Below are 23,127 nucleotides of genomic sequence, written 5' to 3' on the forward strand. Positions count from 1 at the left end.
TGTCCACGTGCACTCAGCCCGCAGCGGCCCCACGAGCACTGCCGTCCCGGAGCCAGTGCTCCCACTGTCCCCTGCTGCGTCCCTGTCCCTTCCTGCCGGCAGTGGCCCCGAGAGGAGGGCCACCGAGCTGGGCACATAACCCATCCCTCCCCTAGCCCCGAACCAAAGTCACACGGCTAGGGGCCCGGCCTGGGTGACCCGCGCCCTCCCGGCTCCCCTACCCCTACCATGTGCCCCCTCTGCAGGCCTGGTCACGGCAGGAGGGCCCTGGTGGAGGTGGGTGGTGGGTGGTGGGTGGGGGCAGGGGCTCCCCAGCCTGCCCTCTCCCCCAGGATGTGCAGCTCCTGCAGTGAACACCTAGCACTGAGCAACGGTCCTGAGCCAGGCTTTGCCGGAAGGCCTCGAAGGCTCCCGCAGGAGGGCAGCTCTCAGGCTTTCCCAAGGGGGTTGATTATCCCCAGAATGAGCCCCCTTAGTTGGAGGTGGGGAACCTGGGAGCCCCAGATCAAAGACAGCCCGTCTCCTGCTCTAACACAGCTGGAGATCGCAGGAGACCATTCCCGTGTGCAAATGGTCAGGAAAAAAACCCCAGAAGAATGTTTCTTGACACATAACACCATATGAAATTCAAATTTCAGTGTCCACAGTTTTTTTATTTATTTATGCACACTGAAATGTTTACTGGGTTGTAATCCCCCTCGCTCATTTATGGATTATCCAGGGCTATTTTTGCGTTGTAACGACAAAGCAGAGTAGTTGTCGCAGAGGCCCTCGGTCCTGCGACCAAGCCTAAAGGATTCCCATCTTGCCCTTCACCCAAAAAAAGAAAGTGCTCTAACTGAGCTTATCAGGAACAACAAAGGCAACCTATGACTTTGTTCACCTCTCTTTTAAAAAACAGTCCGGATAGAACTGGGCCCGAGGAGAGGAGATTCGCTCAGGGTGGAAGAGAGTAGGCCTGTAGGTGCGCTCCTCCTTCCCGCGGATCCCAGCCCCGAAAACGAGATAATTAATTATTTCTAGTAGAAGTGGGATCATAGAGAGCACAACGCAAGCAATAACCTTGGGCACCTGGGAGAGAGGAGGAAAAAAGCCATAAATATATAGAAACCTGAGATCCTGAGAGTTCAATTATTTATTACTCTACCGACCTCCCTTCACTGGGAGACCTTTTCAGGGGGGAGAGGGGGGAAAGAACCAAGTATTAGATCTCTTATCAGTGTGGAAGTACCTCACTCCTTATTAGAACCAGATACAATTTTGAGGAAAGAAAGAAGGGAAAGAGAAAAGAAGGAAGGAAGATATATTTCAGAGGAATATACTTGCTTTAAGCCTTAGGCTCCTTTCTTTTATTCTGTGTGGAAGTTCACCACTTTCGGGGCTTTCATTCCAGCAGGCAACCGTATGTGTATTTATAAAACCAGCCAATGTTCTGAGGAATGTCTCAGGATGTTTCTTCTGCTGTTTCAACGTTAAGCCTTGAGGCTTCACCCCACAGCCGCCAACATCCCGGGTCACACGCTCCCATTAGTGGGAGAAACATCAAGTTGTGAAACACATTTTCGAAGAGAATCCCAGGGACGCCTGGGTGGCTCAACATCTGGGTGGTTGAGCGGCTGCCTTGGGCCCAGGCTGTGACCCTGGGTCCCGGGATCGAGTCCCGCATCGGGCTCCCCACAGGGAGCCTCCTTCTCCCTCTGCCTGGGTCTCTGCCTCTCTCTCTGTGTCTCTCATGAATAAATAAATAAAATCTAAAAAAAAAAAAAAAAAAAGAAAGAAAAGAGAATCCCTGCCACACCTGTGAATGGCATCCACGGTGGAGCCACAAGATCCCTCCTTGTGTTTAATTTATTTTTTTAAAGATGTTATTTATTTATTCATGAGAGAGACACAGAGAGACAGAGAGACGGGCAGAGGGAGCTGAGCCCCGTGCGGGACCCGATGCCACGACCTGGGGTCAGGCCCTGGGCCCAAGGCAGCCGCCCACCCTGGAGGCCCGGGCACCTGGGGACTGGATTCTGGCCACATGTGGTTCTCCGCTCCGGGGCGGGGGGGGGGGGGGGGTGCTGGAGCCCAGTGCCAGCCCTTGGAGAGAAGGCCCCGGGGCTGAGCTGCGCCAGGTGGGCAGGCCGGCCCGGGAGCCCTGGGTGCCCTCCGTGTCGCCTCTGGGCGCCCCGACCCACTGGGGCGGCAGGAGCAGTGGCCGGTGGGGGGCACGGGCAGGCCGAGGGCCGGGCTATTGGGCCTCCTTGGCTTCTTCTAAGGCAGCAGCCGACCCCTCCCAGGCTTCCCCAAGGCAGGCGTCCGCCGCGGGCTCCCAGGGCCATGTCCTCCGTCGCCCCCCAGCCTGGAGGGGGAGGTCCTGGGCCTTCTGCCGCAGCTCCGGCGGTGGCCACCGCTTCTCAGCCACCCCAGCCCCTCGGCCTCCTCGCAGGGCCCCGCTGCTGGGAACCCTTGCGGTGGCTCCACGCCCAGACCCTGGGTACACACAGTCCCATGACCTCAGTGACCTTAGAAGTAAGCTATCGTGTCTATGCTCTAACCTCATTTCCAGAAAAATGAAGTGTCAATAGGAACATACAAGGAGATGTAAGAAATTAGGCCTTTTATGTGCTGGAAGGTGCTATGTGTTCTGGAATGGTTCACCTTCAGCGTCCGATTTCAGCTTATTTGCACTTCCTTTGTTTCCTTTTTTTTTTTCCTTAAAATTGAAACATCAGGAAACTAATGTGTTTTAAGGCTTAATTTTTAAGTGATCTCACACCCGAAGTGGGGCTCAAACTTACAACCCCAAGATCAAGAGTTGCAGTCAGGCACCCGGAAAATGACTTGCTTTATAGAAGGTTCTCTTTAGTCCATTTATGTTTAGGCAGGTGTACTTTTTTGTTTCATTTTTACTTATTTTATCTTATTATTACCATTTTTTTACCTAGCTAAAATCAGAATGCAAACGCAGGAGCATTTTCATATAGGAATCTGACCACTTAGACCTGTAGAGGTAGAGATACGAATTTATTCAAGACCCTCTTCATTTATGCTTATTTGGGATACACCCTAACTTACATAATTAATAGAAAGAATGGCCATTCAATCAATGCTTTAATTGCCTAAGAAGAAGAGGCAAAAGAATCTAAACACGAAATGCATGCAATATCTTCATTTAATTTTCGGGAATAACCTTGTCTCACATTGAACAGAATAGAATTGTTCTCCAAAAGCATCTCTAATGTAAATACAGGCCATTGAATTCTCATCAAAAACAGTTTGTTTAAGGATATAGAGAGTTTCTAGGTTAAACTGAAGACTTGAATTATAGTAGAAGTACCTGGCTGTCTTCGGGAGGTTAAATCACAGCTTCTCTGTTCTGCTTTCCTTTTGTATTTAAACAGCTGTGACTCTCTACACGAAGCATAGTCATATTAAATTATTTACGCCTAAAGAATTTTGGGATTTTTAGCAGGGAAGAAGTCCCGAGTGAGTGAGGAGGCGGAGCCATGCACAAGTGAAGAAGGAGCAAGGCAGGCCTACCACCACCTGGCTGTATGACTTGTGAGAAATGGCCTTGGATGGTGAGCTACAGACCCGATCCTCACCTCTGCCACAAGATAGATAACAGGAGCCTAGATCGTGCCCAGGGTGGTCAGCTGAGTGACGGGCACCAGGACATTCATGGGGTTGCGATTAGATCGTGCTATCGACTGAATGTTTGGGTCCCCCCAGATTCATATGTTGAATCCTACCAGTGTAGTGATCTTAGGAAATGGAGCCTTGGGGGTGGGGCAGTGATCAGGTCATGAGGTGGAGCCTTCATGAGTGGGATTAATGCCCAGAGAGCTCCCTTGCCCCTGCACCGTGTGAGAACATAGCGAAAGGACAGTCCCCTATGAACTAGGAAGAGGGTTCTCGGTAGACACTAACCCCACAGTGCCTTGACCTTGGATCTCCCAGCGCCCAGCTCTACAGGACGGACACAACCTGCATTTGGGTCTCGGCCAGACACTGCTACTGTCAAAACAGAGCCTAATTCCCTGCCCTCAAAGAGGGCAGATCTTCCCTCCAGGGCAGCAGAATCTTCCGCATTCTCTTCTGTAAAGCTCCACTAGGCAAGAGGTGGCAAAACTATCAGGCCTTCCTGGGCAGAATTAGAAACAAGAGATGTGTTAGGCCATTACTAGATAATCTATAAGTAATTTAAAAAGTACAGTCCGAAATAAAATAGGTAAATACTTAAAGACATCTTAAAGGCGTCATGAGGCCTATAATGTGCTAATAGGTTTGAGACTGTGTAAACTCAGGTGGAAAGAAATGAAAACTTTCAGGATAAACATCTCCACTTCATGCTCTTCTGCTGCCTAACTGACTTCCTCCATAAGACCGGCACTGCAGGCATGACTCTGGGGACCTTCTCCTCCTTCTTCCCATGGCAAAGGCGCTTAGTAGTCATAGGATGGATTGTAGGCGATTAATAATGTTGATGGTATCAGCAAGCACCATAGGTGGCTGGTTATAAGAAAACAAACTTATGAACAGAACTGTGGAAATGGCCCTGGGTCACCCTGGCTCCTTGGATGACCGCCTGCAGGGCAGCAGCAGTGACTTGGACTCACACAGCGCAGGGAGCTTCCTCCCACAAGTAACCTTTCAAAGGACAGGAAGGGAGGAAGTGACCGTGGTGGGTAAGAGAGGCCTCAGTGTGGGAGCAGCTCTGGTAGGGTCGAAGATGAAACCCCCTGAGATGCAAAGCCACGACAGGCATCCTCTGGAAGCTGGTGTCATGGGCTCCAAGCCGAAACAACCAGCCATTCACCAGCACGTTGAGGTGCCTGATGGATTAACTTTCATCTGAGGGAAGACAAGCAGACCTCCTCCAATATACTCCCGGGGCATAACTGCAAAGGATCAAGTTAAGAAAAATGGACACCAAACAGTGGAATTCTCAGAGAATTGATAGTGTTCACTATCTAAGATTAGCAGCATCTTCGAGATTAGAGAGATATGGGAAGACCCGGCTATTTCCCAGGATGATATGTGAGATTGAGGGAACCATAAGTCCTGTTCATTCACATCGCTGGGCATTTGAGGATTGCAAAATCTGTCAAATTTGGGAGGTATTTTGAAATTGTAGCAGGGTACGTGTTGGTCAAGCATGTGATGATGGAAAACAAGTAGGAATTGGAAAATTGTCAGTTCTCTCGCCTTCTCTGTTCATTTAAAATCATGTTAAGTTAAATAAAAATGATTTCTCTGGGTGTAAAAGGTGAGATTAATTGACAGTGTAGAACTAGGTTATTCTGGGCATATCATCTAAGTATCCAAGGAGGAATTTAGACACACTGAGGAAAAGAGATGGTGCCAGGTTTAGAGAAAGAAAGGAAATCCGTGAGAAGGGCAAGAGCAGGGGAAGCGTATTCCCCTTCACTCCCTCCCGTACGTATGGTTTACCATCAGACCTCTCCCTGGAGGATTTATTAAAGCAGTAAACATTTACTGGGTCTCCACTGTTTGCTCAGCTCTGGGCAAGGTCTGTGCTAGACTAGGGCTCATAACGATGACATGATCCTTGACCTCGTGGACCTCCTCATTTAGAGAGAGAACACAGACCTTGAAAAAAAAACTAATTTTCCTTCATTAGTTGCAAAAGCAGCATTGGAGGCAGCAGGGAGGGAAGACAGGACTCTGATTGGACAAAGATAAAGCGGGTCAAGAAGTTCTTCAAATAAGAACCGATCCTTGAGCTCTATCAATGTACCTTGGGAGGCCACCCAGAGGATGTATGCCGAGAGGGATATTCTAGAAAGGACAGTCTATACAAAGGCATGGAGGAATGGGAGGACATAACACACTGCAGCAACTGGAAGTGGTTTGTTCTCATTGGAACACGGGGTGGGGTGTGCTGGGTGAGCAGAGGAGGAGGAGATGGCCAAGGCGTGAAGAGCCGTGTGTGTCATGCTAAGGAGCTGGAGCTTTTTCCTGCAGGTGATAGAGCAACAACGAAGGCTTTTATGCGGGAGGATGACAGGAGCAGACGCTAAGCTATGTAAGGGTGAAAGGATCGCTCCAGGCAGCAAAGACTCAAAAACCCAAAGCGGGAGAAAGCACTTCCGGTGGTCCTACAGCTGGGACAGTCAGCTCCCAGGGTTTTTATAATGCTGCGCCTCACAATAACCAATTGTTCCTGCATTTTTAAAACTTTAGTGAAAATGAAGAGGAAGTAAATGTCGCAAATGTAGGCCCTGATTAGCATACTTTGAAAATAAGAAAACACTCTTTTTAAAGGAGAGTATAAAGCCTTTCACTGATGAGACTCACTTAGAAAAAAAAAAAAAGCACTTCATTAGGATATTAGGTCCTAGTCTCCTAGTCGTATGTTGCATTTATAACCTGTAAAACCTCATCGGATCATATAATAGGCACAAAACAACAACCAAAAAAAAAAAAAAAAAAAAAACAAGAGAAGAAACATGAGTCAGAAAAGAATTTGTTTTAGAAAAAGGCACAAGCTGGAGGCAGACAGTAAGGAAGCCAGACTCAACTCTAATGTTGAGAGGTTGGCGTAGAAATGGGAGCCGATGTGCTAAAAGCATTTTGGCCCTTTCCTCAGTTTTCCACTTCTCTAGATGCAAACCCCGTCCGTTCGTTCATTTCCCTTAATTTTCACACGAAGGGTCTTGGCTAAAGGGCTTCTTGTTCAAAACTATGCTTTAGTGATATCTCCTGTTACACAAATGTACCTCATCTCTCTGAAAGAAATAGAAAATGCTGTCAGAATTATTTTGCATCCTTTCTGGAAACACCATGAAAATAGATAATCTATGAAATGGGTGAGGTTTTGTCCTGTTCGACTATTTCCAGAGAAATAAGATGCCCAAAATATATCCTAAATATTGGATGTGTGTGGGCAAAGATAAGGAGTTGGTACAGGCGACTTACTGGAAATACTTTTCTCTCAGCTTACAAAACCCAAAAAAGATCCTGGTTGGTTTCCAAAGTTTCATTTAGGTTTTTATGCCCCCTAGTGGGTATTTGGGATTTCTGCAGTTGTAAAATGATGGTGATGTTTACAGCGTCTGCGTTGTGCTGTGTGTGTTCAAACATCTCTATCAACAACAGGTGACGTTGATTGACATACCCTTACCTACGCAAGCCAAAGCGTTTGACATTAGTTGAACCGAAACCTTTTTATAATTTAATAAAAGCTCCGAAAACGTTTAGGAAAATGCCTAGGAAGACGCGCTATCATGGGATTCTCTGACCCACTTGAATTTTATCCATGAATTCCTTAAGAACCCGTCGGTTCCTGGTTAAGATCCTCCAACTCAGGTGGGACATCCTCTGGCCGCTCCTTTCTTCTAGCAGATGCTAAAATCATTGAAGTTGAGAAGAGTAGAAAAAGGGAAAAGGAAGCATACACTTTTAAAAGAAGAGTAGCTAACAGTTTGGCTTAGACTTAACAAAACAAGAGAGAACACAGAATACTTTAAATAACTATACATGTGAGATAATCCCCCCAAAAAAATTCTCAAGCTTTCCACACAGCTAGGATCGTGTAGGATTAATCCTACAGGCCAGAGAGGCAGAAGGAAAATCAAAGCAGCTTTTTAGGCAAACATTGATTTTAAAATGTCAAAGAGAAATCTTCCTACTGTTGAAGTAATCCGAGGGCCCCTCTGGCAAACAAGGTGTGAGCCACGAGCAGGTGTTTCAGAGCAGCACTTAAAAAAAGAAAAAGTCATTTGCTGTTTGTTAGCGTTGCAGCTACTATAACAATCAGCCATCAAGCTGTGATCCTTCCAGAACGCCAAACCGATAGCAGAAAATCCATGAATGACTAGCTCCTGAGACCCTACGGGGTAGACTCATGAGCTGAGGGGTGACCCAGCCTTCGGGTCAGAAGAAAGGATTTTGCAGACCTCTCTGGCCAGTAGGTGTGTCTAGGAGAAAATTCAAGCACAAAATCAGTGATTCAAATACACACACACACACACACACACACACACACACGTGCATCAGTTAATAGCTTTTACCAGGTTATTCTTGCACATTCCACTTTCATTTAATTTTTTAAGGATACTGTCTCAGTCCAGTCAGGCTGCTATAACAAGCTACCACAGCCTCGGTAGTTTATATATATTTAAAAAGTGTATTTCTCACCGTCCTGGAGGCTGAGACGTTCAGGGTCACGTTACCAACAGGTTCGGTGAGGGTCTCTTCCCGGGCCATACGCTGCCCTGCGGGCCGTGAACCCACCTGGGGAAGGGCCTGTAGGATCTCCTGTAGGATCTCCTTTTATAAGAGCACCAGTCCCGTTCCTGAGCGCTCTGCTCTCCTGACCGAATCGCCTCCCAAAGCCTCCACCTCCTATTAAGCATTAGGATTTCAGGGTAAGAATCTGGGGGGAGACGCGTTCAGACACATCATAGCCATTTACTTACGTTTTTTTTCAAATACTTCTGTTCCCAAATACAGATTAATGTACCATGTGAAGGCGCAGGGTTTTGGGGTGTGTGTGTGTGTGTTTTAACCTACTGTGCCGGGCTTATTGAACCAGCACCTGCCCTGTGCAATGGACAGGATGCTCCCGGAGTTCCACGCAGCTGCATGGGATCCCTCCACTCGATTCCTTATACGTAGCAATTTAAGACGTTTTCACTGAGAAGAGGAAAAAAGGGAGAGCGAGAGCTTGAGCTACAGTAGGCACTGTTTATATTTAAATCAGCCTTTCCTTCCTGCCATATGAAGATCTTTTCCACCTTCCAGGAGTGTTTATAAAATACATGGCTTTGTTTTCTTTCTGAGTATCCATGGGAAATAGTTTCACAGATGAAAAGTCATCCCTTAGCTGGGGAGGTTTGCTTATATAACATCTCTCCTTTATAAAACGAGGCTACATTTATACTCTTCAAATAAAAAAGAAGAAAAAAAATAGAAATGATATGAATAGGACTAGGAAGCTAACAGTATTGTGTTTGAACACTGCATAAGAAAATTCCAGGAAATATTTCTCCGTGTGAGACCTGAAGACAACTGCACTTTAGGCATTTTGGTTTTTGGGGAAAAAGGGGAAAATGGAGTGGATGTTAATAAAACTTGGTTTACATTGTATTGTGTCTAAAAATCGCACATACTTTCTAAACTATTTTCATATTACTCGATAAACTAAGATGGAGAGGTGGATGGATGATTTAAGCATTCTACTTGTTTGTCTGAATTAACCAGATTTAGCCAGTTTTCTGTCACTCGGGCCATGCCACCATTTAAGTACTTTGCAGAAGCTTTGGGTTGACATTTGAGATCAAAATCTTCAAGAACCAATCATTGAATTTCTTCTGGGGAATTGATCTTCCGTTCAATATGACCTTTAACATGTGGCGAAAGATGTCATTTTAGCCAAGTGTTTTGGGCAGTATGTGCAAATTTAGGATTAATATCTCTTATGTGAATGATACCTCCACGTCGTACCTTTTTAACTGACAGGAGGAGGGAAAGAGGCAATAAACGTAAGGTTTGGCAGATGTCCAGGGTGGAAAAAAAAAAAAAAAAACTGCAGAAAGAAACGGGACTGATTTCTCAGGTGAACATGGGCCAAAGTGAGAAAGGTGAGAAGCAGTGGGGGGGGGGGGGGGCTTCCTGCCCACAGCACCGTCCAGGTGGGCCTGCTTCTGGAGAGGGATGCTCTGTCCTGCTGGCCTTCCTCCTGCTTCCTCCTATCTTTCAGGAATTCAGTATTGATCCTAGTAGATGGTACAAGTCCTTATAATCTTTTAACAAATTTTCTTTAAATAAAGAAAAAAATATCTCTCAAAACAAAGCCACATCTATATAATGTTTCTGGGTCAATCTTTTGGGGAAATGGATTTTGGGGTTTGGGGGGGCTTTTTAGGAAGATTTTATGTATTTATTCAGGAGAGGCCCAGGCAGAGGGAGGAGCAGGATCCCTGGGGTTCCCGACGCGGGACTCGATCCCGGGACCCGGGGTCACGGCCTGGGCCCAAGGGGGCCCCTGGGAACCGCTTTTTAAAGACTGGGGACATAATGCGACATCCTGAAGAAAACAGAGACTAGAGTATGTGCCCCGGGCTTAGCGTCAATTTAAGGACCGGGAGGCAGGAGAGATGAGGCGCGTCTTTCACTTGGAATAAAAGCAGCACGACCCGGAGCAGCCCGCAGCCCGGGAGGCACAGTCCGCGCGGTGTAGACAGCGGGTCGGTGGGCCTCGGCCGCGACCCCTGCCCCGGGCACACCCGCCGCGCCGGGCGCCGCCTCCTGCTGCGAACCCCCAGGGTGCCCCCAGGGGAGGGGTGCAAGGGGGCGGGGACCCCAAGGGGCAGGGGGCGGGGGACCCCACGGAGCAGGGGGGAGGGGGACCCCAAGGAGCAGGGGGGAGGGAGCGGGGGGACCCCACGGAGCAGGGGGAGGGGGACCCCAAGGCGCAAGGGGTGGGGCCCCCAAGGGGCAGGGGGGAGGGGGGCGGGGGACTCCACGGAGCAGAGGGTGGGGGGGCCCCAAGGAGCGGGGGGCAGGGGGACCCCAAGGGGCAGGGGGAGGGGGCGGGGGACCCCAAGGGGCAGGGGAGACGGGGCAGGGGACCCCACGGAGCAGGGGGTGGGGGGACCCCAAGGAGCGGGGGGCAGGGGGCCCCCAAGGGGCAGGGGGGAGGGGGCGGGGGACTCCAAAGGGCAGGGGGAGGGGGCGGAGACGCCACAGAGCAGAGGGGTGGAGGGCAGGGGGGAGGGCGGACCCCAAGGAGCAGTGGGTACAGGCGGGGGCGTGTCCCCGGGGTCCCCTGAGGCGCCCACGGAGCATCCTGGGCACCCAGTGGCAGCCTCTGCCCCCCCCGCCCCGGCCCCCGCAGCCCTGGGTCCGGCCCCCTCTCCACACATCCCTTAGGAACCTTCTAGAACTGCCAACTTCTGCCCTTCCGCAAGCTGGCGCATCTCCTTCCTTTGTGCCCTTTTGTCACCAAAGGAACAAGAAAGTCCGCTTTCCCGGTTTCCGCCCCCTGAGCAACAAGCAGCAGGTCCCCCGTCCGCCGGCGATGCCCGCCTGCCCCGCGATGCCCACCTGCCCGCTGTCCACATGCAGAAAGGGGCAGCGCTGATGCCCCAGCGAGCGGCCTCCCAGCACAGCCTGCTTCACCCGCTGGCTCACAGCCCCCGGAGGCTTCTTTTAGGGGCGGCTTTCTGAGCAGCTGCTGCCCCCACCCTGCGGCACCTGCCCCCTCAGCCCCCCTGAGCTCTGGGTCCCAGCCGCACAGTCTCACCCTCAATTTTCACTCAACTCCAAGAGCGCAGGCCGCGGCCGCTAGTGTGATGCAACGGGCCCCCGATACCAAAAGTAGCAGATAAATAATAATTTTTAAAAATCTCTGAGAGAGACGGGGGCAGGAAAGTATTCTGGATTCATTCCTCTATCTCATTTGTTTTATTTTACGTATTTATATCCCACAAAGTTTATTTGAGTTGCACGGACCCAGGGCTCATCTATTCTGGCCAGCACAAATATAGTTGGGTTTTATTTATTTTCCCCCCTTTGGGAAACACTTTCTGGATCCTGACGGGTAGACATTAAAATCAAATCGCTTTCTGGAAAAGCAGCTCGTACGTGTGTGAGTTTTAGACTTTTCCAGGACCTTCTGCATCATGAGTGAAAAGAGGCCTATAAGATGTGGCTGGGCACAGCGTGAGCCGCGGCGGCCGGACTGGCTCGCGGGCACACGGCATGGTCCACGGGGTCCGTCCTCCAATCCGTGGACAGATCCTATAGTAAGAAAGTCCCCAAGACTTTTTGGTCCACCTTATAAATTCTTTGATGTGTGGCTGTTTCCTTACTAACATAAACCTCAGATTATGATTTAACCTCCCTGACGGACCCTGTTTCATCTGGACACGGCATTCCAATTCCTGGGTTTTTTTCTAATGTTTTCTTTTGTTTGTTGGTTTTACTATAAATTAATCCTGTCGTCCCGATGCCAGAATCTTGTGGGAATTTTACTTGCAGGGAATTAGCTCAACTGCTGACCCCCGCCAACACTGACAGGAGTGAACAACTGAGCCTTCGAAGCAAGGCCCAGAGCCTGGACCCGGGTCGCCACATGTGCCAGTCAGTGGGGCCTGCTGTCGCTCTCGCCTTTCCCGGGCCTGTCCCTCCACAACTTGCCTTTCCGTACTGACACACAAATGTTTTCCTACAAAACAGCGTTATTCAGAGTGATCATTTCCTAGGCCACCCTTCAAGATATCATGCAACGCCAAGTCCTCCTAAACCTCCCGGAGTCTGGATTCCAACCCCTGAGCTCCTCTCAGAGTGGGGAGCCCCCCCCCAGCGAGCCCCAAACTGAGCATGGAGTAGCTGGGGCTCCATAGGCATAGCTGGGTCACTTCTGCAGTCATGTGATCAAAAGACCTTCTTTCCCCCTCCCCAAAAGTGGATCCTAGAAGATCTCTGTATCGGTGTGGTAGGGAGAACGGATTCTCCAACTCCTCTTTAGTAGGAGCCTGCTGTGTGCTGGTGAGACGCTAGTTGGAGCAGATCCTGCTCAGTCAGGGTTATATTCTGATGCCAGCAGGGCAGGTGGGTAGTCAAAAAATAAATCTGCTAATCATAAAATATCATGTGTTCCTAGTACTGTGAGTTCACCCAAAGGGGAAATGTTACAGAGAATGACTAGGGGAGAGAAGATCAATATGGTTAAGGTGGCCAGGAAAGTACTTATGGAATGGACACATTTAAGTCTCAACCTGCGCAATGACAATCTGGTGGCCGCACATGTGGGCAGGAAGCCAGGTGGCCAGTGTGGCCGGAGGACAGCGCCCTGGGTGGGAGGGGGCGTGAAATACAGGCAGTAATTAAACAAGACGGGCCCTCGGAGATGAAAGTGGGCACTTTGGATTTATTTTAGCTCCAGGCCTATTAGAAGGTTTAAGCAAAGTAGCAGCAGTGCGATCTCCATTCTAAAACCGCTTCGATGTGGATGGACCTGGAGGGTATGATGCTGAGTGAACTAAGTCAATCAGAGAAGGACAAACATTATATGGTCTCATTCATTTGGGGAATATAAAAAATAGTGACAGGGAATAAAGGGGAAAGGAGAAAAAATGAGTGGGAAATATCAGAAAGGGAGACAGACCATGAGAGACTCCTAACTCTGGGAAACAAACTAGGGGTGGTGGAAGGGGAGGAGGGCGGGGGGTGGCGGTGACTGGGTGACGGGCACTGAGGGGGGCACTTGATGGGATGAGCACTGGGTGTTATTCTATATGTTGACAAATGGAACACCAATAAAAAATAAATGTATAAAAAAATAAAATAATAAAATAAAATAAAATAATAATAAAATAAAATAAATAAAATAAAATAAAATAAAATAAAATAAAAACCACAACTTGGCTGCCGTGTTGAATATGAATATGTTGAATATGAAAGAGGTAAGAAGCTATAAGGAGGTAAGAAGGTGAGAAGTTGTATCTACCCACAGCTCAGGCAGGGGATGCTGACAGGTTGGGTTCTTGTGGTAAAATGGAGGTTGAGGAAAGTGACCTGAACAGGATATAATTTGGTTGGGTCAATGATAATGGGACTGGCTCAGAAACGAGACGCAGGGACTGAGGATTGGGGTAAACTCTTTTGATTTTGGTGTGAGCACCTGGGTGGTTTGCAGTTCTGTACAATCGGACGTGATAGACCGTGGGAGGAACAGACTTGGGGATGGCAGAAATAAGAGTTCCTATTTGGCTAATTTGTCTTAGTTGGCTCTTAATCAGTTCTTCAAAATCCAGGGGTAGGACCAAGCAGACCAGACCACTGAAGATATGAGTCTGATTTCCAATATAGACATCAGGGCTGTCAATATAAATTGAGGTATCAGCAGCATATAGGTGACCGCCAGCTGGGAGACTGGCTGAAATCATGTAGGAAAGGGTTTCAATGGAGACAGTGAGAGTCTGCGAACTGAGGCACCCCAAGGTCTAGTAATCAGAAGAGAGGGGAGAAGCCAGAAAAGAAGATGGAGAAGCAGCCAATGAGGTAGGAGGACCACAAGGGGAATTTTCCAACACTGAAGCCAACAGCAAGTGTTCCAGAGAGAGAGAAAACTAATTAAATACAAATGAGAGACGGAATAAGATCATCAGGGAGAGATGGCCATTGGATTTAACAAGCGAAGGTTAATGAGACCTTGGAAAGTTTGTTTTTTAAGTGATTACATCTGATAAAAGGAATGCGCCATACCACTTTTTCTACTTGAATTTCATAACCAATCTAATGCTGAAAGAATTAAGTGGGAAAGGATGTTATCTAGATTACAAAATTCAGCTTGGAAGTACGGGCTATAAATAAATATAAAGAACTTTGTCATATTATTTGAAGGACACATGGAAGAACTATCATTACGTCATGTGGCTTGACATATTTTCCAGTCAAGAGATCTCTAAATGTTAGAATCAATTCCTGCAAGAGTGAGAGGCAATTTTAATGATTTCTGCTTTATTACAGTCTTAACCCATGTCTATTGTTGTCATGAAGTAGATCGACTGGTCCCATTCATTTGAGTTAAGGGAGAAAGCTACTTGCAGCAGGCAGAAACCACATTCCGTGACTTACAACTATGTGTTTTGTTTTGTTTTGTTTTCCCCTCTAACCCAGGTATGGTGACATGGTACCAAAAACCATAGCGGGGAAGATTTTTGGCTCCATCTGTTCGCTGAGCGGGGTCTTGGTCATTGCTCTGCCGGTTCCGGTGATTGTATCTAACTTCAGTCGAATCTACCACCAAAATCAACGAGCAGACAAACGGAGGGCACAGAAGGTGTGTATTCAGCTCTTGCAACCATGATTTAGCATCTCCCACTTTTTAGAGTGAGCTTGAAAATCCTTTACAGGCTATTCGGTGTTCCAGATGGCATCGGTAGTTGCATCAGTCAGCACATGCTAGGTTATACTAATCGGATTGCTTACAAGATCCAGGAGGTTAGTACACTACACGTTAAAACAAAAAAACAAGGGGGGGGAAGGAAGGAAGGGAGGAAGGGAGGGAGGGATGAAGAAAAAAAGTAGGGTAGGAATGACTGCAGTAGGAATGCAAGTTCACGACGGTCCTTCCTGTCTTCTTTGGGCAGTCGTTTTTCTGTCTTCTCGACTCCCCTGCCCACTCACCGCCCTCCCTACAGCTATCTGCTGCTCTCTATCGCTCTCTCTGGAACCAAAAAAAAAAAGAAGACGAACGAAGACCAAGAAAACGACCTTAATATCTCAGTGTCTTAAAACAAGAAGGAATATTTCTCAGTCATGCTGCAGGTCCACGACTGGGACGGCCGTGGGGACTCCCATCTTGACGAGGTGCCTCTGCAATCACTGAAGCAGGGGTAGCAGGACATGATGAATCACAATGAGTCCTAAAACCTCCTCCGGGAAGTAGGCCAGGCCCCCTTCCACTTGTACCGCGCTAGCCAAAGTAAGCACACAGCCATGTGTGACTTCAAAGTGGGCTGGGAAATATAATCCTACTGTGCAATCGGAGCAGAGAGAAGGAATCATGGAGTAAACAGCACTAATGATGGTAGTAAAATCAAAGATAGACTCCTGGCAAATTTTATCAGAGTCAGATTTCTAGACCCGATTCATTTAGTCTCTTGATCCATCAGGGGTCAAGCTGGTTCCAGTAGACAAGGACTATTAAAAGGAACTAAGATACGTCTCAGATATTTTCAATAGTTGACCCAGGAAGTAGGAGAAATCTGATCATTGGTAGCGGAGTTTTATTCCTGGCCCAGCAGTTGACTGATTCTCTGAACTTCGTGCCAGGTATTAATCCCTCTACAAGGAAGCAGGATGCATACACCACTGTACAAGGAGAAGACAAACCTACCTCACAGGGAGGTGAAGAACATACACACATGTATAGAAATCGATATAATGCTAACGATAGGTAACATTTATTGCTGGTTTACTATGTCCCAGGTACTGGTTTGGTGTCTTTGAAAAATGATTCATGTTGTCTTCATGGGTCTGGGAGTGAGTCGTCATAATTATTCTTATTTTTCAAATGAGGATCCTAAGGTATCCAGAAGTTGAGAAGTTCTAGGGGCACATACTCCATAAATTTAAGAACCACCATTCAATCCAAGCCCACGAGGCTCCCAGGTTCATACCCTCAAACACTATAGGAGACTGCTTCTCAGAAAAACTAAATGTCAGTACACTTCCCTTCCTCGATTTTGTCAAAATAGTCACCTTTAGAGTCAGGGCCCTTGCTTCTTAGAAATAATTTTGTAAATCTCTTTTTTTTTTAATTTTTTATTTATTTGTGATAGTCACACGGAGAGAGAGAGAGAGGCAGAGACACAGGCAGAGGGAGAAGTGGGCTCCCTGCAGGGAGCCCGACGTGGGACTCGATCCCGGGTCTCCAAGATCGTGCCCTGGGCCAAAGGCAGGCGCTAAACCACTGCGCCACCCAGGGATCCCTGTAAATCTCTTTTATAGTTTCCTCAGGACTGTGGTGCTGGATCCCCAGTACTCCTCGTGGACACCGTCTCATGGTCCTTTATGGATAATTTTATTTTAGTTAATTTCCAAAAACTATTCATAACCATGACTGTGGATGCCCAATCCTGTAGTATGACTATAAAATATCATGAGAGGTTTGGGTGCCATTTATAACTGGCTTTGTAGGTAATTCTGGAACAGGCTTTTAAGTAAGCTTTTGAACAATGTTAGTCTTTTAGTAGGGTATAAAAATCTCATAAGGTAACTCTTGGGAAAGTTTAAGCTAATCAGTATAGTCACAGAGCATATTGTCCTGAGAACACGGTCGTGTCCACCAGCACAGATCCGTTTGCAAAGAACCACTTTGTCAGCCGTGTCTTTTGTAGCTTCAGAGAATCCCCCATTTTTGGACAGGTACCTACCCTTTAACTAGTTATTGTAGAGAGTAGGATAGTCCGGTTAATATCAATCTATGAAACTGATAATTCGATAAACAGAGGTTAGACAAAGGCACCCTCTGACCAGGTGTAGTCTCATGTAGGGCACACATTTGGCAAGTAGAAAGGGAGAAATTTTAGCCACAGTTGGCCGCCTCACCAGCGACTTCCGTGCACACGACTGTGTCTCTGCCCGCACGTTACAATATTTCTCCTGGGCTTACGTGTACACTGTTCAAAATAACAAAAATCCTACAAAAAGCCTAGTTCCCCAGGACCCATCCATCTCCATTCTAGAAATGCCTTCTTTGATATAAGAGCTACCTGTGATTCATTTTCTCAATGCAAAAACAAAAACAAAAGCCCCACCCATATGGAAACTGTAGGAAGAATAAATCTGATTTTCAAAAAGGCCGAACCCCAAAATATCTGCATTTTCTTCAGACTTTGTCATCTGCAACAAGCGAATCAGTAAGGAAAATCTTAGAATAATTTAGAAGCCTTTTTGCATAAATAAATTCAGAATGCAAAAAATAAACGAATAAGTATTTTTTAAGTACACTAAATTGAAAAGCGTGCTTTAGGAATGATTTTCGGTATCTTTAAAATATTTCCTCTCTTCTAAGTTTCTGCCGTAGTGTGGTGAATTTTGTGTGGCTGCTAGAGAAATTAATCAAGCCAAATATAATAACCTAATGTGATATGTCCAGTAAAGAGTCTGTGATCAATAAACCGACCAGAGTTATCTATGAAAGAATAATGCGTATGGAAGTAAGTAAGGAATATTTCCTATGTTCCTTCCCAGAAGATTCAAAAAAAGAAACGGAATAAACGTTCCTTAAAAGTGTGTGGTTAAGGGAGTTTGCGTTTATCTGGAACCGGATGATTTGACAAATATCAGTCACGAAAAAATAGCCAGTTAATTCAGTCAAGCAAACATTCCATTCAGTAAAAATAAGAGTCAGGCTAAAAATAAGAAGTATTACAAACTGTTTTTCAGATCATATTTTTTGGTGTTTGGTCCCATCTTCAGCTCCAAGCTCAAGCGAGAGCATGAAATATATACAAGTTTGAGAACATTCCCCTGGGCACTTAGGGATACTTTCCTTCTTCTAGGTTCTCCCCTCAGCAAGGATCCTTTCTACTTTCACTCCCTCTCCCCACTCTTAAAAGGATTGCATCATTTACCCGTTTCTAGCAATCCTTGATCATTTCTTGACCAAACACTAACCCGTGGGTGAGTCTAGACGAACTGTGACATCTCTCCTTCACTCTCACCACAGGTAATTCTATTTTAATAGATTTATTTAATCACTCGGTTATTCAAAAAGTATTTATGGAGTAGAAGGTGTTTGTTAAAATAAAGCCAGGTTGATGCAATGACATTTGGAACCTACCCTGCTTCAATACAAATCACACGGGTCGATCTATAAGACTAACTTGTAAGTAATTATCATGTATAATAGTAATAGTAATTATAAAATTTAATAGGCTAATAGCAAAAACAACAACTCTCTCTAGATTTTCTAGTATATCCCAGGTGCTTTATATCTGTTATTTATATTTTCACAATCAATTTGCAAAAGAAGTGTTATTATTTCCATTTTACAGATGACTTGCTTATGCTTATACACTTATTGATTAAAGTCCAAGAGGAGAAAATTCTGTCATCGTTAAAGCCGTGTATCTTTAGGGATTTTCCTATAGATAATTCTAAATGCAGTGAGAAGTTTTGAATCAATGGGCCGATGTACAGCCAATGTGCAATGGAAGTAAATGTTTTACTTGTCGCGTAAAGATGCTGACATTGATACAGAAAGAAGTTACCGGTGCTCATTGATCGTGCTTTGGTGATTCTCAAACTTCAGACACATTGGAATCATCTAAAGAGCTTGTTAAAACACAGATGGTTAGACCCACCCCCGAAGCATTTGATTCCGTCGCGTGGGATTACAGTCTGCAAATCTGCATTTCTAACGAGTTCCCAAGTGAGAGGAGCGATACCGCTGGCCTGAGAACCATACTCTAGAGCCATTTGTCTAGGACATTCATTGATGATCAAATTGGATTATTTCTATAGCATTCTAGAATAATTAAAATAAATAACACCCTGCTAAAGCCCGAGTATGATCTCTCTTAGATTATTAGCCAATATTAAAACCTATCACTCAGGCCCTACGCCAGGCCTCTGTGGATAACCAGATTTTTTGGTCTGTAGTTTAAGAAGCCCCATCACGAACACACGTAAGAATCTGGAGGTTTCATACTTCTTGAAATCCACTCTGTTTCAGCCCTTATGGAATTAACTACTTCTGCCCTTAAGTCTCCGTTCCATCCCCACACCACCTAATGTACCCACCCCGCTCAGGGCGCGGTACTCAGCTCCCATATCACCCACTTAGTGAAAATGTTCCTAACGGATGTGGACACCATTAATTGCTCCATCCTCTCTTCCCCCACAATATCATGCACGCTCTGTTACCGTGTATCACACTGTATTCTCCTTCTCTGCTGTTCTGAGTTCAGTGCCGGGCATACGATAGGCTCTTGACACTTGGGTAGGAAGTGAAAGAATAAACAATGAGGTGTCGTTCACCTTGACAATGTCCTCCATCCCCGGCGTAGGATGGGTATTCCTAGAACCAGTTGGAAACAATATTGGGAAGCACCATTCTCATCTCTAGTACCTGCCTGTATCTTCTTTCCGTTCTTACCTCTTCCTACTTAGAGAACTTTCACTACTCTTGGGGCCACGGGTCTGGTGTCCCTTCCACTGACCCCAATGCCGGCACCATCTCTACCCAGCCCTGCCATCACCACGATTCATCAAACTCCAGAGCTGGCTGGGAATCCTAGACTATCTCCCACTGACTTCCCCCCACCCGCCCCCCTCTCTCTTTATTAGTATTTGGCACTAACTTGTCTCATTTCTAGGGGAATATTTACCTTAACCAATGGAAAGATGCCAATAAATTCCTTAAATTTGTAAAAGCTGATAAAGCTTAATGTGCTACCCCGACATGAGACATTTTACTAAACTTTAAGTGAAGGTAACAAGTCGAAGGAAGGATTTCCAGAATAAATGGCATATGCTGCATGTGGGCTGATGTTTGAGGAGTGAGGAATTGCCTCACACTGCAAAGGAGGAAGGCCTTCGATGCCTCACTTTTAAAGCTGCCTAGGATGCCCTTGTTCTTCAAAAGTATTGAAAACATTTTGTGATTTGCCAGTAACGTGGTCCAGTAACTTCCCACAATCTACCTCAGACCTCATTTAGAAGATCGATGGCATTTAAGAACATTGCCGTCTCAATGGTTTTTGGCTTATCCTGTATATCTTTCTCCAACTGGGTCCCCGGCCTCTGTTCCAGAGGATACATTGTAAAGTTTATGTAATGTCACTTGGTGCAATTAAAAGACAATCTGCGTGTTGAAACCACTGCATACTGGGCCTCCGACTACTCCACAGTAAAAGGGTTCTGGTCAGATGAGTATGAGAAAAAATTATATACTTGTATCCCCCCTTTTGTCTTCACAATGAACATCTACAATACATGGTAAGGAATCCAACGGCAAAGAAACCCTTTTAACCTCTCAGCGTTTCCCAAACTTTTCTTGACCACAGAACCCGTCGTTGGTTTCATTTGGTTGGTTTGGATTCTACCCATAACACTTACTAGTTCCTTGGAACCCAACTTTGAGAAATCCTGCTGAGGATTGAAATTTGTCTTAATTTAGAGAATTAAGAAGAAAGCTGAATTTATGAAGAATTGAGATGCACGGGGGAAATGTGCTTATGGGACAATTTATTTTTTCCAACACCATCGGTGTTTCTCAAGACAGATAAAGACTATCAAAAATAACTTCAAAGCTCTTTCTTTTTTTTTTTTTTACAAAGACAATATAAACCTTTTTTTTGTCTAATTAAAAATTTGGAAGCCTCCTCTTTTCCAAATAGGCTTAAGTATTTACTGAAGCTTTATTCTCATTCCATAATATTTGCTGGTACTTGGCCATGCCAAGAAGTTGTATTTCCTACAAAACTGAGGGTGGGGGCCGCAAGGAATACACTTCCTCTTACCGGTGGATGGTTTTTGTTTGACCTCCCATTTGCACGGCCACCGTTGCCAAGATTGTCATACTGACTGGGTCAGAAGTAAAGTGATTTTTCTAAAATATCTTTGTAAAAGAAATTTCCTCAATTACCTACTGAAAGCAAAGATGTAATCACAGGTCATAAAAGCTAGCACTATCCAACAGACATTTGGTGTGGCGCTCCACAAGACCAATTAAACCAATTAACTCATAGGATATCGTTGTAAAATGAAAGAAAAGTCGTGATTGAAATTGAGATGGGAGGTTTTTTTTCTAATCATAGTACTTGGCTTAGCAAAATGGCTATTCTGTGTCTAAAACAACTGCTTCTTTTTCCCTGAAGCGTAGAGCCACTTCTCTTGTACTGGTTGCCACCACATGTAGGCTTTCCACAGCGGGAAAGACATGTCATTTTCCTTTGCTGGACAGTGGTTTTGGTTAATGTAAATAAGTGTCTCATTTATGGAAAAAAAAAATAATGTTTTCTGATACAGCTGCTAAGTGCTTGGAGAATGACACAGGTGAGGCTAGTAACCGTGACAGAAACCATGTGACTACGTGCAGTAGTTGACAGAGGAAGGAAAGGAGGAAGGAAGGCGGGAGGGAAGGAAGGAGGGGAGATGGAAGAAAGGAAAGAAGGGGGGAATGGAGAGAGGGAGGGTGGGAGGAAGGGGTAGGGTGGGATCGGAGTGAGACCAGAAAAGGCATTAAGTGTTTCAGGAGACCAATGAGACGTTAGGACTCAAATTTCAGCAATAATCCTTTTCTGGAAACCAAACGTATACTTAGGTTACTTATTTCTGAATTATTACATCAATTCAAAGTCATTTCCAAAAGTGCTTGTCACGTCCCATTGTTTTATCAAGTCCTGAAATCCTGGCTGCGCAGCACAGCTTTTGAAGTTAAAAATTTCCTACCTCCCAACCTCATTCTCTAGCATTGTCTCAGTACTTTGAGCGATCTAAACAGTATACCGCCAACCAAGAGTGACATTTGTCTATTTTTTTCCCATCATTTATGAATATGATCTTCGTACAAAGTATTATTTTAACCTGGAATCAGCAAACAGGAAGAGTAAATTCACAGAGGAAGGGAGAAGGGGTGGAGTTGAAGCCGGATGATATCTCAATGCTATTTTGAGAGCTTCAGCGTCCCAGTGCTACCCTCAGACCCTGGGCGTGAAAGGGCATCTTGGTACAGCCTTGGAGGGAAGTCTGGTAAAACCTATCCAACGTGCACCCTTTGATCTAGGAATAGTTCTCCTTCTGGAAATCTGTCTTGCAGATAAGTTCGTCCTGATGTCCAAGGCAGGCACCATTGCTTGTAGCAGCAAAAGGTGCCTTAAAAATTAGTGGTAGCCGGCTGGCTGCGTAAGCGATGCTTTATTCATTGGCCTATTAGGTATTTATAAAGAATGAGGTGGATCTATATATGTAGATACGGAGGGAGTTCCGATCTGTTAAACGAGAACAGCTGAGTGCAAAGGAGTGGGAGGCATATTGTCCCAAATGAGTAAAAATATGTGTATATTGATGTATGACGTATTGATGTGATCACACGTCAATATACACATGTATATGTAATTACACACACACACACTCTTAATTTATATGCCTAGAAAATTTCTGGCAAGATTCTTTAGAAATATGACCAGTGGTTCCTCTGAAGCATAAAAATAGGGCAGCTCCAAGGTCCAGAGAGACTTACTTATTTTTGATGCACTTTTGTATGAATAGAATTTTTGGTCATATGTGTATATTCATTTTCCATTAAAAAAAATCTAGATGATTTTTAGATTTTTTTATTAAAAAGAACATCCCGGGGCTGGAGACCACAGATAGGATTTATCTGGGTTGTTTAGAAAGGAAAAAGAAGGGATCTTTAGGGAGTCGTTCTATAGGAACTGCACCACGCCGTTCCAGTCGCTTTCCTGTATACGCTTGCTAGATACACATCGTGCAAACAGCACATTCACCCAAATAGTGTCCTCCAGGAGGTGAAAACCAGACTCGTTCCATGGCTCATTCCAGATACAACAGCAGTTCCAAAGGAGAGCGGAATATCAGAAATCTGGCTAAGCAGTCAGTTTGCCCAGCAATATCGCTTTGGTGATCTCT

At 45.8% G+C, this 23,127-nt stretch overlaps 1 protein-coding gene across 4 annotated transcripts in view; it reads left to right on the forward strand.

Annotated features, from left to right (window-relative positions):
- The window catches only part of KCND2 (potassium voltage-gated channel subfamily D member 2), a 476,309-nt gene that overhangs the window by 443,539 nt on the left and 9,643 nt on the right, over positions 1-23,127 (forward strand). For all 4 annotated transcript variants that reach the window (XM_038557473.1, XM_038557476.1, XM_038557475.1 and 1 more), the window contains exon 2: positions 14,641-14,803. In XM_038557473.1, coding sequence (XP_038413401.1) covers positions 14,641-14,803 — 163 coding nt within the window. The remainder of the gene's footprint in view (positions 1-14,640; positions 14,804-23,127) is intronic.

Source organism: Canis lupus, chromosome 14 (genome assembly GCF_011100685.1).
Source record: "Canis lupus familiaris isolate Mischka breed German Shepherd chromosome 14, alternate assembly UU_Cfam_GSD_1.0, whole genome shotgun sequence".
Classification (NCBI taxonomy): Eukaryota; Metazoa; Chordata; class Mammalia; order Carnivora; family Canidae; genus Canis; species Canis lupus.